The sequence below is a fragment of the Bos indicus x Bos taurus genome, chromosome 23, assembly GCF_003369695.1.
Source record: "Bos indicus x Bos taurus breed Angus x Brahman F1 hybrid chromosome 23, Bos_hybrid_MaternalHap_v2.0, whole genome shotgun sequence".
Taxonomy (NCBI): Eukaryota; Metazoa; Chordata; class Mammalia; order Artiodactyla; family Bovidae; genus Bos; species Bos indicus x Bos taurus.
Window position 1 is genome coordinate 5,156,061 of NC_040098.1, and position 17,234 is coordinate 5,173,294.

Genomic DNA, 17,234 nt, shown 5'->3' on the forward strand with positions numbered 1-17,234 from the left:
CATCTCCATGGGCTGTAGCTCACCAGGCTCCTCTGTCCATGGAGATTCTCCAGGCAAGAATACTGGAGTGGGTTGCCATGCTCTCCTCCAGGGGTTCTTCCTGACCCAGGGATCTAACCCACATCTGCAGCCCCTGCATTGCAGGCAGATTCTTTGCTGCTGAACCACTAGGGAAGCCCCATAGGGGAATAGGAAGTGTCTTTTTTTCTTATACCAGAATTTCCAGAACTTTGGTGGACATTAGCCTGTGGGAAGCTTTTTATTTTAAGTGTTTGGCTCCTTGCCCTGCAATCTGAAGCCAATGGGTAGGGTTAAGTCATCCATATGTTTAACAAGCTCCCCCAAAAGATGGAAGAAAATGATAAAACTCAATATGCCTCAGTTTATATACTCCATGCATAAACGTGTGCATATGCTAAGTCACTTCAGTCGTGTCCAACTCTTTGTGACCCTGTGGACTATAGCCCGCCAGGCTTCTCTGTCCATGGGATTCTCCAGGCAAGAATACTGGAGTGGGTTGCCATGCCCTTCTCCAGGATGCATAAGCATATGTCCAATTAAATAACTGTAAAATGTATTTGTTAAATATATGAGTTATGTTTCCATGGTGAAATAATATGGTAGTGGTATTTATTTAATGCCCTTGTTATATCGTCTACATTGATGGTTGTCAACTAAAATATAAAGCGATTAGACAATTCACTTTAGCCCAAGGATTCTGAAGGAATTAAATACTACTTAGACATAATGAGGAAATTTTTGGTAGAAGAGCAGAATAACTTAATTTTGAGGTTTTGGGGAAAGAAGTTAGTCAGTATTTATTAGTACACATTGTTGCCATAAAACAGTACATCCTGGTGATGACTCACCAAAAATGCTTCTTTCTCAATGACATTTTTTGACCTTTATAAGCTCTTTGTCGAGAGGGCCAGCCTAATTTAAAAAATGATGGTGATGATTTTGGACTCACTGTTTTTCACTGAGATATAAATTGTGTCCAACAAATTTTACAGCTTTTAAGCCTATTCCGATCTATGCACCCAAATATCATCACTGCAAATGTAGACTATTTGTAACTCCCAGTGAATTAATTTGTGCTACATTCCAGTCTACTTCTCCCATCAATGGCAAGCTTTTCCTAACATTGCAGTTTTCTGTTTTGGGACTTCATATACCTGGAATCATGCTCTGTGTATTTTTCTGTTTGTCTCCTTTAATTAAATAGAATATATTTACAATTATTCATGTTGTTGAATATACTACAAGTTTATTTTTTGTTGCTCTGTTCCATTACGTGAATAACCAACAACTTGTTTATCCACTTTTCTGTGGATGGCATTTGAGTTATTTTTAGTTTGGAACTATTATGAATAAAATTACTATAAACATTGTTAAAGTCTTTTTGTTGGCACATGTTTTCACTACTCTAGGTTATATACTTAGAGAAAGGATTGCTGGTCATAGTTTAATTTTGTAAGAAACTGAACTTAACACTTCTCTGAAGTGGTTACATCATTTTACACTCTTACCATGAATGTATGAGTTCCACTTTCTCCACATAGACTCTTAAACATTTGATATTGTCAGTTTTTAAATTTTAGCCATTTTAGTGGGTGTGAAATGATATCTTACTGTGGTTTTAACATACACTTCTTCGGTAACTAATGATGAGAACCATGTACTATGCTTATTGGCTATTTCTTTATTTTGTTAATAATTTAAAAAGTTTGTTCAAGACTTTTGCTCTTTAAAAAATTGGATTGTCTTCTGTTGTTGATTTCTAGGAGTTATATGTTAGTCTGTGTATGAGTCATGTTTTGTAAGTATTTTACTCTAAATATTGACTTATTTTCTTAATGGTATCTTTTAATTTTGTTGAAATCCAGTGTGAATCCACTTTTAAAATTGATAGTGGTTTCTATGTCCTAAGAAAATTCACTTAATCCAAAGAGTTTGAAGCTATTCTCTTATGTTTTCTTCTAGAAAGCTTATAATTTTAGCATTACCTTCAGATTTATACTTCATCTAACTTTTGCATATGAAATGAGGTGGGGTCAAGATTTGATTGGGGTTGTGTTGAATCTATTGATCAGTTTGAGGAGGATAAAGATGTAACCAATTCTGAGTCTTTTAATCCAGGAATATATATTTCTCCATTTATTTGATCTTTAATTTCTTTCAACAATGTATTGTATATTTTAGTGTAGAGATTGTTCACAATTTTCAGTAACTTTATTTCTAGGTTTATGGTATTGAATCGTATTGAATACTTAAATAGTATTGCATATATTATATCCCCCACTGGGTTGACTATATGTATATATATATTTTAAAAAACTATTAACCTTGTATCCTGTGACCTTGCTAAATTTACTTACTAGTTCTACTAGAGTTTTAGTAGGTTTCAAGTTTCTATGTAGATAATCATGTTGTCTGTAAATAATTGCAGTTTTAATTCTTTCTTATAGTTTTTTATACCTTTTATTTCTTATTTGGAATGTGGCACTGGCTAGGATTTCCTGTACATTTTTGAATAAAAGTGATGTGAGAATATGGCCTTAATTTTTACTGACTTGGGGGAGAATGCATTTAGTCTTTTACCACTCAGTATGATCTGAGCTATAGATTTTTCATAGATGGCATTAATCAAATTGAAGAATTTTCTCCTAGTCTTTGTTTACTGAGAGTTTTATCATGAATAGGTACTAAATTTTATTAAATAACTTTGCTGTGTAAATTGAGATGTCCATGCAAATATTTTTTACTTTCTTAATGTTATAAATTACATCAGCTGAGATTTAAATTTTTAAAAAAGTATTTATTTATTTTTGACTGCCCTGGGTCTTAGTTGCAGCATGCAGGGTCTTCCTTGTGGTACACAGGTAGCCTGTGGGCTCCGGCGTGTGTGGGCTCTGTAGTTTGCGGCACTCAGGCTCTCCGAGTTGAGGCAGTGGGGCTTAGGAGTTGTGGCACGCAGTCTTACTTGCCCTGCTGCACGGGGGATCCTAGTTCCTCAACCAGACATGGAACCTGTGACCCCTGCACTGGAAGGTAGGGTCCTAACAGCTGGACCACCAGGAAAGTCCTGAGATTTAAACATTAAATGATCTTGCATCAGTGGGTTAAGCCTTACTTGGTCATGATCTTTTTCATATATTGCTAGATTTTATTTGCTAATGATTCATTCTATTTTTACATCCTTGCCTCATGAAGGATAAGGGACTATAGTTTTATCTTGTAATATCTTTGTCTAGTTTTCTGTTAGAGTTATGTTGGCCTTATACTAGAAGTTGAGAGTTCTCTCTTCCTCTATTTTCATTTAATTTTGCTTCATATTTATTTATTTTTAAATGTTTGGTAGAAATTACTGGTGAAAATATCTGGCACTGGAGTTTTATTTGTGGGAAAATTTTTGAATAAAAATTCAATTTATTTAATAATTTCAATTATTAGTTTCAGTAAGTTTCAGTTTCAGTAAGTAGTGGGCTTCCCTGGTGGCTCAGCTGGTAAAGAATCCACCTGCAATGTGGGAGACCTGCATTCGATCTCTGGTTTGGAAAGATCCCCTGGAGAAGGGAAAGGCTACCCACTCCAGTATTCTGGTCTGGAGAATTCCAGGGACTGTATTGTCCATGGGGTCACAAAGAGTTGGACATGACTGAGGGACTTTCACTTTCAGTCTTAAGACTTTGACCATTTCGTCTGTCTACTTACTATCCTTTAAAGTCTGTAGGCTCTGTCATATCATCTCGTTTCAATATTGACTCAGGTAATATATGTTTTCTGTCTTATTTCTTGACTATTCTTGCTAGGATTTATAAGTATATTTATTTGTTAAAGAATTAACTCTTTACACATATTGTTTTTCAATTTTCTATTTCATTGATTATTCTTTTTTAATATTTTAGGTTTAATTTGTTGTTCTTTCTTTAGCTTATTAAGGTGGAAGTTTAGATATTGATTTTTCATTTTTCTTCTTTTCTGAAATATGCTTTTAAAGTTAAACTTACCCTCTTAGTAGTGTTTTAAATGCATCATAAATTTTTTATTATTTTTTTAAATGATCAGTTGAAATATTATAAGATTTTCCTCTGATAACTTATGAATTACTTAGAAGTACATTGGTTAATTTCCAAGTATTTTGGGATTTTCTTCCCTTTTTAAAAAATTCATTAATTTAAAAAAAATTTAAAATTTACCTATTTATTACTGATGGCTGTGCTGGGCCTTTGCTGCTGCCTGTGCTTGGGCTTTCTGTAGTTGCTGTGAGAGGGACTACTCTGCAGTTGTGCTCAGGCTTCTCATTGCGGGGGCTTCTGTTGCAGAATGTGGTCTCTAGGGCATGCGAGCTTCAGTAGCTGCACCTGTGGGCTCAGGGGTCGTGACCCACTGTCTTAGTCACCCCTCGGCACGTGGAATATTCCTGTTCCAGGGATCAAACCTGTGTCCCCTGCATTGTCAGTCAGAGTCTTAACCACTAGGCCACCAGGGAAGTCCTTCTTTTTCTAATTTAATGTCATTTAGGTCAAAGAACATAATTTGTGTGGTTTCATTTCTTTGGAATTTGAGGCTTGTTTTTTTTCTCCAGCATGTGGTCTGTTTGGTGACTTTCATATGTACAACAAAAGAACATATATTCTACTGTTGTTAGGTGGAGTGTTCTTTGAATGTCCATTAGGTGAAGTTGGTTGATAATGTTTCTTAAACCTTTTGCACTCTTACCAGGTGGTGCTAGTGGTAAAGAACCCACCTGCCAACGCAGGAGACATAAGTGGTGTGGGTTCAATCCCTGGGTTGGGAAGATCCCCCGGAGGAGGGCATGGTAACACACTCCAGTATCTTGCCTGGAGAATCCCATAAACAAGGAGCCTGGCAGGCTACAGTTCATGGGGTTGCAAAGAATTGGACATGACTGAAGAGACTTAGCATGCATGCATGTACTCTTACTAATTTTTTTTTGTCTAATTCAATAATTACTGAGAAATGAAAGTTGAAATCTCACATTTTGATATGAATTTGTCATCACTGGGACGACCCAGAGGGATGGTATGGGGAGGGAGGAGGGAGGAGGGTTCAGGATGGGGAGCACATGTATACCTGTGATGGATTCATTTTGATATTTGGCAAAACTAATACAATTATGTAAAGTTAAAAAAAAAAAAATTCCCCCTCTTTTCTTCATGTATTCTGAAGCTTTATTATCAGCTTATTATTATATATCTACATATTTATTATTATTATTATATATCTACTTATTATATATCTTATTATAATATTATATATAATGTATACTTATATATAATATATAATATGTATATTACTTATATATAATTTATAATATATACTTATTATTATATATCTACATATTTAAAATTTTATGTCTTTGATCCATTACCCATTTTTTACCATGAAATTTATTTTTTTATTCTTATTGTTGTTCTTTCGTACGTCATGAATTTTGTCCTCTGGTTAGTTTTAAGAATTTACTCTTAAACTTTCAACTAATTATGATGTACCTAGGTGTGACTTTGTATTTTGTTTGGGGTTTGTTTGATCTGATTGGTGGCAGGGTTTGTCAATTGAAAAATTCTTGGCCGTTGTATTTAAAAATATTTCTTAATTCACTTTCTCCTTTCCATTTGAGAAGCTAATTACCTGTGTGCTATTAATAAGTGAAGACCACTTGACACTGTCCCACAGAGTTCAGAAGCTCTGTTGCTTGCATGACTCACTCATCTCCCCACAACTTTGAGTTTAATTTGGTTAATTTCTATTGATTTATCTTCAAGCTTACTGATCTTTTCTTTTGATATATGCAAAAGTTCTTTTAAAATATATAGTTCTTTTTAAATATTAGTTCTTTTTAAATATATATTTGCATTGCAAACATCTCATGCACATCTTTAATAGTTTGTATCCCTCTTTTGAAATTTCCTGTTTTTGCATATTGTTGTCCATCTTACTCATTAGAGCCTTTAACATGTTTATCATTGTCATTTTATAAACCCTGCTTGGTGCTTCTGATATTGTGATCATTTCTTGTTGTTCATTTGCTCAGTTGTGCCCGACTCTTTGGGACTCCATGGACTGCAGCAGGCCAGGCTTCCCTGTTCTTCACTATCTCCCGGAGCTTGCTCAAACTCATCTCCATTGAGTTGATGATGCCATCCAACCATCTCATCCTCTGTCATCCCCTTCTCCTCCCGCCTTCAATCTTTCCCAGAATCAGGGTCTTTTCCTATGAGTCAGCTCTGCTAATCAGGTGGTCAAAGTATTGGAGCTTCAGCCTCAGCATCAGTCCCTCCAATGAATATTCAGAATTGATTACCTTCAGGATTGTTTGGTTTGATTTTTTGCAATCCTAGGTACTCTCAAGAATCTTCTCCAATACCACAGTTCAAAAGCATCAATTCTTTGGTGCTCAGCCTTCTTTATCTCTGCATCTGCTTATGTTGAGTGTTTTTCTCCTGATCAGAGCAAAATTTTCTTGTTTCTTCTCATATCTTGGAAGACACTTTTAAGATTTCTCTCAGTTTGTCAGTATAGTTTCCACTTTTTGTATTTGAGTTCTTTTCTCTAGTCCTTTCTTTGCCTTTCTGCTTTTTGAGATGTGTCTCTCCACTGTAGTGAAGGCCCAGTGTGCCTTGGAAGGGCTTTTCTCAGTTCTGTTGCTTCTCCTCTAACCTTCAGCAAGATAAGTATTTGTATTTGAGGAATTCCCTGGGTACCTGGAGAGGGAGAGAGAGGAAAAGAATCTCTCTAGATTGTTTTATCCTGCTCTCAATTTTCTCTGTATTACTTGTCTATTCCATGTACCCAGATAAGGCTCCTGGGGAAAATTGCTGACTGATATTAACCCATCCTTGCTCTGTGGCTGGGCCCTCTCAGAATTCTAGTCTGTCACACCAACTTTGGTTTCTTCTATACTGTGGCAAATTCTTCCCCCTCCTGGAATGAAAGGAGCCCTGAATCTTTTCTGTCCTATTAATAACTTTTGGAATTCAGCTCATTTAGGTTTCTATAAACCCTGTCTTTTCTGCTGGGTTTTAAAAGCCTATAGTTTATCTGGCATGGTCTCATTGTTGGGAGTGACAGTCTTTGGCAAGGATACACACTTTAACCAGGAGTGAAGTCTCGAGACTAACTTAGAAAACATGCTAAGGTCACATAGCTGAGTGTTGATGAGTTAAATAAAATAGATCTTAATGTTTATAATTATTACAGCCATTAAAGAATGAAATCCCATCATTCAGTTTTATCATATAGACTTTTTTTTTTAACCAGATACGCTTTGGGTGTTTCTTAAATGCAAATCCACATTTAAAAGAAGGGTATGTGTTGCCCTTGAGAGTCCCTTGGACTGCAAGGAGATCTAACCAGTCCATCCTAAAGGCGATCATTGGAAGGACTGATGCTGAAGCTGAAGCTCCAATACTTTGGCCACCTGATGTGAAGAGCTGACTCATTGGAAAAGACCCTAATGCTGGGAGGGATTGGGGGCAGGAGGAGAAGGGGACGACAGAGGATGAGAAGGCTGGATGGCATCACCAACTCGATGGACATGAGTTTGGGTGAACTCCGGGAGTTGGTGATTGACAGGGAGGCCTGGCGTGCTGCGGTTCATGGGGTCGCAGAGTTGGACACGACTGAGCGACTGAACTGAACTGAACTGACTTATGTGTTGCCCCTGAGATAATAGAAAGAACATGATAGGGCTCTACAGGCTGTGTTAAAAAAGGGGATTCTAGTAAGTATTTTGAGCAAAGCTTAAAGTTTTAGAGAAGTTTTTGCTTTTCCAAGATGATTATGAATGAAAAAATTTATCATGGTCTTCCTCTGCTCTGATTCATTGTCTTTCATTAATATAGTTGAAATGTGGCTATTTGGACACATAAGTTAATTCCAAGATTAGTAAAAATTAACTGGGCTGTAACTAATATTGAAGTTTCCAAATTCAAACTTATAATTGTTAGGTATTTGTCTTTATTTTTCTAATATATTTAACTTTCTTTTTTTCCTTCTTTATTTCTTTTTTAGGAGTCCTAAAGCAAAAACAGAAACATGGCTCACCATATTACATTTCTTTGGATAATTTCGATCCTGCTTCTTCAGAATTCTGTATTAGCTGAAGATGGAGAAATAAGATCAAGTAAGAATTATTGGCATTGTCTTTTTTTTTTTTTATCAACACATTGATTGGGGAAATGAAATAAAAGGAGCCCAAGTATTGGCTTTAAGGATCTTATTCTTTCTGTCTTTGATGCTGTGATTGCCTGAAACAAATGAATCGCCATGTTACACATTAACTGGGAGGAAAAGCTATCAGAAGTCATTTTAAGAAAATTCTATGGTAATATTAACCCACCTTGTTCAGTCATTTATATAATCTTCATGATATGGAAATAAAGTACCTACTCACAGGATTCATTATCAGGACCATCCTGTGAACTTATCTCATAGAGATAACAAGATAATCTATGTAAATAACACAGGCATATAAATGACTCAGCCTAGTGACAGCTCAGTGTGTTGACTCTTATTCTGATTGCCTGTAGGAAAGCTTGCATGGGAGAAGGAAAGCTGGGTTTTGTTTGTTTGTTGACCGCACCTTGGGGCATGCGGGATCTTAGTTCCCTGACAAGAGACTGAATCTGTTCCCCTGCAGTGGGAGGTGGAGTCTTAACCATTGCACCACTAGGGACATCCCAAAGGCTGCTAATTGTAGTTCTGCTATCCAGGTCATCTTTTACAGACATCCTAGCATACACACTGAGGAAACCAGAATTGAAAGAGACACATATACCCCTATGTTCATTGCAGCACTGTTTACAGTAACTAGGACATGGAAGCAACCTAGATGTCTGGCGGCAGATGAATGTATAAAGAAGTTGTGGTACATATACACAATGGAATATTACTCAGCTATAAAAAAGAACCCATTTGAGTCAGTTCTAATGAAGTGGATGAAACTGGAGCCCATTATACAGAGTGAAGTAAGTCAGAAAGCGAAATACCAATACAGTATATTAACACATATATATGGAATTTAGAAAGACAGTGACAATGATCCTATATGCAAGGGAGCAAAAGAGACACAGATGTAAAGAACAGACTCCTGGATTATCTGGGAGAAGGTGAGGGTGGAAAGATATGTGAGAATAGCATTGAAACATGTATATTACCATATGTAAAATAGATGATCAGTGCAAGTTGGATGTCTGAAGCAGGGCACTCAAAGCCAGTGCTTTGGGACAAGCCAGAGGGATGGGGTGGGGAGGGCAGTGGGAGGGGGTCCAGGTTGGGGGGGAGGTGCATGTGCTCCCATAGCTGATTTGAGTCAGTGTGTGGCAGGGGCCACCACAGTGTTGTGAAGTGATTGTCCTCCAACTAAAATAAATAAATAAAAAAATTTTTTAAGTGTATTTATATTCATATTTTAAAACTCATAAATATAAACTGTCTATTATAAATGAATTAATGTTCCTCTAACAGTAGAAAACAGGTTTGGCAACTTGATTCAACTTGACTTAACATTTATTAAAACAATAATATTTAATGTTTGCATAACACTTTCATAGTTCACTCCACCCAAGTATTCCATGAGGTAGACACCCTTTGTATTTTGAGCGGGAAAAGAAATTCATAAACGGCACGGGCTTTGCACAGTGTCATACCTCTGCTTAGAGCTGCAGCTCATATTTGAACCCTGCTTTTCATCTTCAGTGGGCTTCCCTGGGAGCTCAGATGGTAAAGAATCTGCCTGCTATGCAGGAAACCCGGGCTCAATCCCTGGGTCAGGAGGATCCCCTGGAGAAGGAAATGGCAACCCGCTGCAGTATTCTTGCCTGAAGAAGTCCATGGACAGGGGAGCCTGGGGGGCTACAGTCCATGGGGTCGCAGAGTCAGACGCGACTGGGCAACTGACACCCACACTTTTGTCTTCGGTGCATTCCTTTCCTGTGACGCTGGTGATCCAGCCTGTCTCACAAGGGCATCTCTCAGAGTGCTATTTCATCTGGGGTTTATAAATGGCAGCACTTGCTTTTGTGTCCGTCCGCTTGGGTAATCTTGCAGTTATGAAATATAGGCCCCATGGCTCTGGACTGGAGCAGAAAGGGCCAAGAATAACCCTGTACAAGTTTATGACCACTGAATCAAGTGGTACACAAATACTCACAGTTCCAGGCACAACAAGCTTCAGAGCATCAAAGAAGGGCAACCTCGAAGAGCCAGCAAAAACAGCCTTCCTGTCCTGTCTCTCCCTCAAAACACCGATAAAAGTGTAACCCTGTCATCCTCACCCAGCTTCCAAAGATATCAGGAGAGCTGAGTTCCCTTGGGTTGGACAGTTTGTCTCTGGGCAGAATCCCATTTCTGCAGTACCTGCCCTGAAGTCTAGTGACAGTCCCCATGACAGAGGTTACTGAAAGAGTGTCCTTCACACCCCTCTGCATGGCGACACCACCTCATCTGAGTAAAATCACACGACTTAAAATTTGTATCCCACTACCTCGACTCACCTCCTCCTCTTCCAAATCATCCTCTCCAAGGGCATGGTGTCCTTGTCCTGTGGGCCATGAGCAATAGTATTTTTGCTGCCTTAAGTGCAAAAGTGAGAGAAGCAGGCAGCAAGTGCTGCTCTTCTGCCCTGTACTCTCTGTCGACCACAGAATCACCCGGACAAACCAGCGCGTCTATGGGGCTGGGTCTGTCTCTCACCTCCTGAACTTTGCACTTGCTTTCCTTCTGAGTAGAATGTCCTCCTCTTGACCTGGATAAAACTCTGCTTTCTGATCTCAGGTTGCCTGTCTGCTTTCCCACAGAACAACCCCTGACTTTCCACAGTTAGGTTGCCACCTCCTCCTGTATGTTCTCATAATTCTTTTACTTTCTCTAACTAGCCCGTTGTCTGTCTTACTAGGCTGGGAGCTTTTAGAGATATCTCACCTGTGTTTGAAGCCAGTCCTTAGAGAGCAAGTATTCACTATAAACACACTGAAAGAATGAAATGGGGTTAGAAGTGTGTTGTGTACTGTGGAAAAGAGAGTTAAGAAAGTTTTTGTTTTTGGTTCTTTTCACGTGTGTACATCTGGATATAAGTTGTGCCACAGATAGTCTTTTTTTGTGGTAGAACTCAAAGATGTGCTGATTTCACATGATTCCTGGGATCTTAATAAGTCTTTAGTTTTATGGAGAAAGGAATGGCTTTATCCCTTTGCACTAGATTCACTTCACACGAGGAATGTTTTACTACATAAGTGGCTGAAGATGAATGATCAGGCCTTTAAACGTGCATGCTGCGTGTAGTACACAAATGACTGCTTTCATGATCTTGGTTCATATAAATTTTCTCAACTATATCCAGAATGTGTGTGCCTTTGCTGGCTAGTTGAGTCCTGAAGTTGACAGAAAGTTTGTTTTTAGTTTCTTTCCCCTATTCATTGGTTTATATGTATTTTTATAAATACTTCAGATTAACATTTATGGGTGAATTTAACTCAGATGACCATTATATCTACTACTGTGGACAGGAATCCCTCAGAAGAAATGGAGTAGCCATCATGGTCAACAAAAGAGTTCAAAATGCAGTACTTGGATGCAATCTCAAAAACGACAGAATGATCTCTGTTCGTTTCCAAGGTAAACCATTCAACATCACAGTAATCCAAGTCTATGCCCCAACCTGTAATGCTGAAGAAGCTGAAGTTGAACGGTTCTATGAAGACCTACAAGACCTTTTAGAACTAACACCCAAAAAAGATGTCCTTTTCATTATAGGGGACTGGAATGCAAAAGTAGGAAGTCAAGAAACACCTGGAGTAACAGGCAAATTTGGCCTTGGACTACGGAATGAAGCAGGGCAAAGACTAATAGAGTTTTGCCAAGAAAATGCACTGGTCATAGCAAACACCCTCTTCCAACAACACAAGAGAAGACTCTGCACATGGACATCACCAGATGGTCAACACCGAAATCAGATTGATTATATTCTTTGCAGCCAAAGATGGAGAAACTCTATACAGTCAACAAAAACAAGACCGGGAGCTGACTGTGGCTCAGATCATGAACTCCTTATTGCCAAATTCAGACTGAAATTGAAGAAAGTAGGGAAAACCACTAGACCATTCAGGCATGACCTAAATCAAATCCCTTATGATTATACAGTGGAAGTGAGAAATAGATTTAAGGGCCTAGATCTGATAGATAGAGTGCCTGATGAACTATGGAATGAGGTTCATGACATTGTACAGGAGACAGGGATCAAGACCATCCCCATGGAAAAGAAATGCAAAAAAGCAAAATGGCTTTCTGGGGAGGCTTTACAAATAGCTGTGAAAAGAAGAGAAGCGAAAAGCAAAGGAGAAAAGGAAAGACATAAGCATCTGAATGCAGAGTTCCAAAGAATAGCAAGAAGAGATAAGAAAGCCTTCCTCAGTGATCAATGCAAAAAACTAGAGGAAAACAACAGAATGGGAAAGACTAGAGATCTCGTCAAGAAAATTAGAGATACCAAGGGAACATTTCATGCAAAGATGGGCTCGATAAAGGGCAGAAATGGTATGGACCTAACAGAAGCAGAAGATATTAAGAAGAGGTGGCAAGAATACACAGAAGAACTGTACAAAAAAGATCTTCACACCCCAGATAATCACGATGGTGTGATCACTCACCTAGAGCCAGATATCCTGGAATGTGAAGTCAAGTGGGCCTTAGAAAGCATCACTATGAACAAAGCTAGTGGAGGTGATGGAATTCCAGTTGAGCTATTTCAAATCCTGAAAGACAATGCTGTGAAAGTGCTGCACTCAATATGCCAGCAAATTTTGGAAAACTCAGCAGTGGCCACAGGACTGGACAAGGTCAGTTTTCATTTCAATCCCAAAGAAAGGCAATGCCAAAGAAGGCTCTAACTACCGCTCAATTGCACTCATCTCACATTCTAGTAAAGTAATGTTCAAAATTCTCCAAGCCAGGCTTCAGCAATACGTGAACTGTGAACTTCCAGATGTTCAGGCTGGTTTTATAAAAGGCAGAGGAAGCAGAGATCAAATTGCCAATATCCGCTGGATCATGGAAAAAGCAAGACAGTTCCAGAAAAACATCTATTTCTTCTTTATTGACTATGCCAAAGCCTTTGACTGTGTGGATCACAATAAACTGTGGAAAATTCTGAAAGAGATGGGAATACCAGACCACCTGACCTGCCTCTTGAGAAGTCTGTATGCAGGTCAGGAAGCAACAGTTAGAACTGGACATGGAACAACAGAATGCTTCCAAATAGGAAAAGGAGTACATCAAGGCTGTATATTGTCACCCTGCTTATTTAACTTATATGCAGGGTACATCATGAGAAACGCTGGGCTGGAAGAAGCATGCCCTGGAATCAAGATTGCCGGGAGAAATCTCAATAACCTCAGATATGCAGATGACACCACCCTTATGGCAGAAAGTGAAGAGGAACTAAAAAGCCTCCTGATGAAAGTGAAAGTGGAGAGTGAAAAAGTTGGCTTAAAGCTCAACATTCAGAAAACAAAGATCATGGCATCTGGTCCCATCACTTCATGGAAAATAGATGGGGAAACAGTGGAAACAGTGTCAGACTTTATTTTGGGGGGCTCCCAAATTACTGCAGATTGTGACTGCAGCCATGAAATTAAAAGATGGTTACTCCTTGGAAGAAAAGTTATGACCAACATAGATAGCATATTGAAAAGCAGAGACATTACTTTGCCAACAAAGGTCCGTCTAGTCAAGGCTATTGTTTTGCCAGTGGTCATGTATGGATGTGAAAGTTGGACTGTGAAGAAAGCTGAGCACCGAAGAATTGATGCTTTTGAACTGTGGTGTTGGAGAAGACTCTTGAGAGTCCCTTGGACTGCAAGGAGATACAGCCATTCCATTCTAAAGGAGATCAGCCCTGGGATTTCTTTGGAAGGAATGATGCTGAAACTGAAACTCCACTACTTTGGCCACCTCATGCGAAGTGTTGACTCATTGGAAAAGATCCTGATGCTGGGAGGGATTGGGGGCAGGAGGAGAAGGGGGCGACAGAGGATGAGATGGCTGGATGGCATCACTGACTCGATGGACGTGAATCTGAGTAAACTCCAGGAGTTGGTGATGGACAGGGAGGCCTGGCGTGCTGTGATTCATGGAGTCGCAAAGAGTCGGACATGACTGAGCGACTGAACTGAACTGAAACATATTTCATTGATAATGATGTTAGTGTATAGCTGAAAATGATGCATTTATTTATTAAAAAATTTTGTGGTTTGATTTATTCTCTTGAGAAATAGAATAAAATGTTGCTTTATAACAATACCTGCCCCTTCAAAGAGATATCTAGATGTCATATTCATATGTAGCACCCATTTTTTGTTTTTTATTTATCATTTTAAAAAATTTATTTATTTTAAGTGGAGGGTAATTGCTTTACAATGTTGTGTTGGTTTCTGCCATACATCCATATGAGTCAGTCGTAGGTATGCATGTTACCCCTCCCTCTTGAACCTTCCTGCCAACTCCCATCCCATCCCACCCCTCTAGGTTGTCATAGGTCATCAGGTTTGAGCTCCCTGCCTCATACAGCAAATCCCCACTGGTTATCTGTTTGACATATGGTAATTGTAAACGTGAATGTATACACATTGTAAATGTACATATGTTCTGATGCCATTCTCTCAGTCTGTCCCACCCTTTCCTTCCTCCACTGTGTCTACAAGTCTGTTCTCTATGTCTGCACTGAAAATGAAAGTGCAAGTCGCTCAGTCGTGTCCGACTCTTTGCGACTCCATGGACTCCCTGCCAGCCTCCTCTGTCCATGGGATTTTCCAGGCAAGAACACTGGAGTGGGTAGCCTTTCCCTTCTCCAGGGGATCCTCCCAACCCAGGGTTCAAAGCCAGGTCTCCAGCATTGAGGTCAGATCTTTACCACCTGAGCCTCCGGGGAAGCCCTCCAGGTCAGTCTCCACTGCTGTCCTGCAAACTGGGTCATCAGCACCATCTTTCTAGATCCCATACATATGCATTAATATAGGAGATTTGTGTTTCTCCTTCTGACTTCACTGTGTATAACAGGCTCCAGGTTCATCCAACTCATTAGAACTAACTCAAATGTGTTCCTTTACATGACTGAGTAATACTCCATTGTGTATATGTGCCACAACTTCTTTATCCATTCATCTGTCAATGGATATCTAGGTTGCTTCCATGTCCTAGCTATTGTAAACAGTGCTGCAATGAACATTGGGGTACATGTGTCTTTTTCAGTTATGGTTTCCTCAGAGTATATGACCAATAGTGTGATTGTTGGGTTACATGGTAGTTTTATTCCTAGTTTTTTAAAGAATCTCCATACTATTCTCCGTACTGGGCTATATCAATTTACATTCCCACCAACAATGCAAGCATCCATTTTTTAATGTCTGATTTTAAAGCTGATTCATTCATTAATCCTTAAAATAAGATAATTCAAAAATATCAACAAAAGTCATAGCCCTCATTTATAAAGAATTTTCATGAGTTAAGCAGTGTGTCATATTAATCTTCACAAAACTCTTATAAACTGCTTACTGTATCTTTTACTTTAAAAATTTTCAGCTTTATTGAGGTATTCAATATAATTGATATGTAAAACTGTACGATATTTAACGTATACACTGTGGTGACTTTATATACATACATTGTGAAAGGATTCTCCAATCTGGTTAATGAAAAATTCATGCATTTGAAACCTTCCTCTTTCCTTTTTTTCTGTAACACATGTACTCTGATGATTTTCTTTCTCGCTTAGGTTGTCGTACTGCTCCGACAGATTTAGTTTTCATCTTGGATGGCTCTTACAGTGTTGGCCCAGAAAACTTTGAAATAGTGAAAAAGTGGCTTGTCAATATCACAAAGAACTTTGACATAGGACCGAAGTTTATTCAGGTTGGGGTGGTTCAGTACAGTGACTACCCTGTCCTGGAGATCCCCCTGGGGAGCCATGAATCGGGAGAGAACTTGATGGCAGCCATGGAGTCAATACATTACTTGGGAGGAAACACACGGACTGGAAAGGCCATCCAGTTTGCCCTTGATTACCTTTTTGCCAAGTCCGCACGGTTTCTGACTAAGATCGCAGTAGTCCTTACGGATGGGAAATCCCAAGATGAAGTCAAGGATGCTGCAGAAGCAGCAAGAGACAGTAGAATAACATTGTTCGCCATTGGTGTTGGGTCAGAAACAGAAGAGGCAGAACTTAGAGCTATTGCCAACAAGCCTTCATCCACCTATGTGTTTTATGTGGAAGACTACATTGCAATATCCAAAATAAGGGAGGTGATGAAGCAGAAACTTTGTGAAGGTAAGCCTTAATATAATGTGGAAACAAGTAAGAATGACAATCTCTTACAGTTTTGTATAACCTGTTCTTTTACAGTGGGGGAGATGGTTTTATTCAATGTCAGATGAGTTAGGTCAGAACTGAAGTGAGCACACATTTCTATGTTAGAGTTATTCTGGATAAACTTTGTTTTTGGGAACAATTGCTTTCTTGTAAAATCTATAGTTGGAGGATATTATATTTTGTGATTTTTGTGTGTGTGTGTGTGTTTCTTTCAGATACAATGTGTTTATTGTGGAGGTTAGATAAAGTTAAGATACATAAAGAATGAAAATATATGTAAATCATGTATGATTATATCACTCCTGTTAGCAAGGTTTCTGCCTTTTCCATTCTAGTCTTTTTTTTTTTTTTTACATTTTCATTTTTTATTGAACTTACATAAAATAATATTTTACTCATTCAAGTTACACAAATTCTCAAAAAATATGAAATAAATTTTTTTATTTTACCTAGGAAAGCTTTAATATTCTGTACAAAGTTCATAAAAGCTATCAATTCTTATTCAATTATGTGCTCATTAATTAGATATAATTTAGAATTAATCATGAATTAATTATGCATTTATATATCAATTATGCACACAGTTGTATATATCAACATATACAGTCAGTCATTTCAGTTTCTCAGTTGTGTCAAACTCTTTGCAACCTCATGGACTGCAGCATGCTAGACTTTCCTGTCCATCACTAACTTCCAGAGCTTGTTCAAACTCATGTCCATCAAGTCACTGATGTCATCCAACCATCTCATCCTCTGTCATCCCCTTCTTGTGCTGCCTTCAATCTTTACAAGCATCAGGGTCTTTTCCAATGAGTCAGTTTCTCACCTCAGGTGGCCAAAGTATTGG

At 38.5% G+C, this 17,234-nt stretch overlaps 1 protein-coding gene across 1 annotated transcript in view; it reads left to right on the plus strand.

Annotated features, from left to right (window-relative positions):
* Positions 1–17,234, plus strand: part of COL21A1 (collagen type XXI alpha 1 chain) — a 233,946-nt gene that overhangs the window by 59,915 nt on the left and 156,797 nt on the right. Inside the window, exons 2-3 of the mRNA XM_027524052.1 lie at positions 8,038–8,149; positions 15,794–16,345. Of these exons, the coding sequence (XP_027379853.1) occupies positions 8,062–8,149; positions 15,794–16,345 (640 nt within the window). The 5' untranslated portion in view covers positions 8,038–8,061. The remainder of the gene's footprint in view (positions 1–8,037; positions 8,150–15,793; positions 16,346–17,234) is intronic.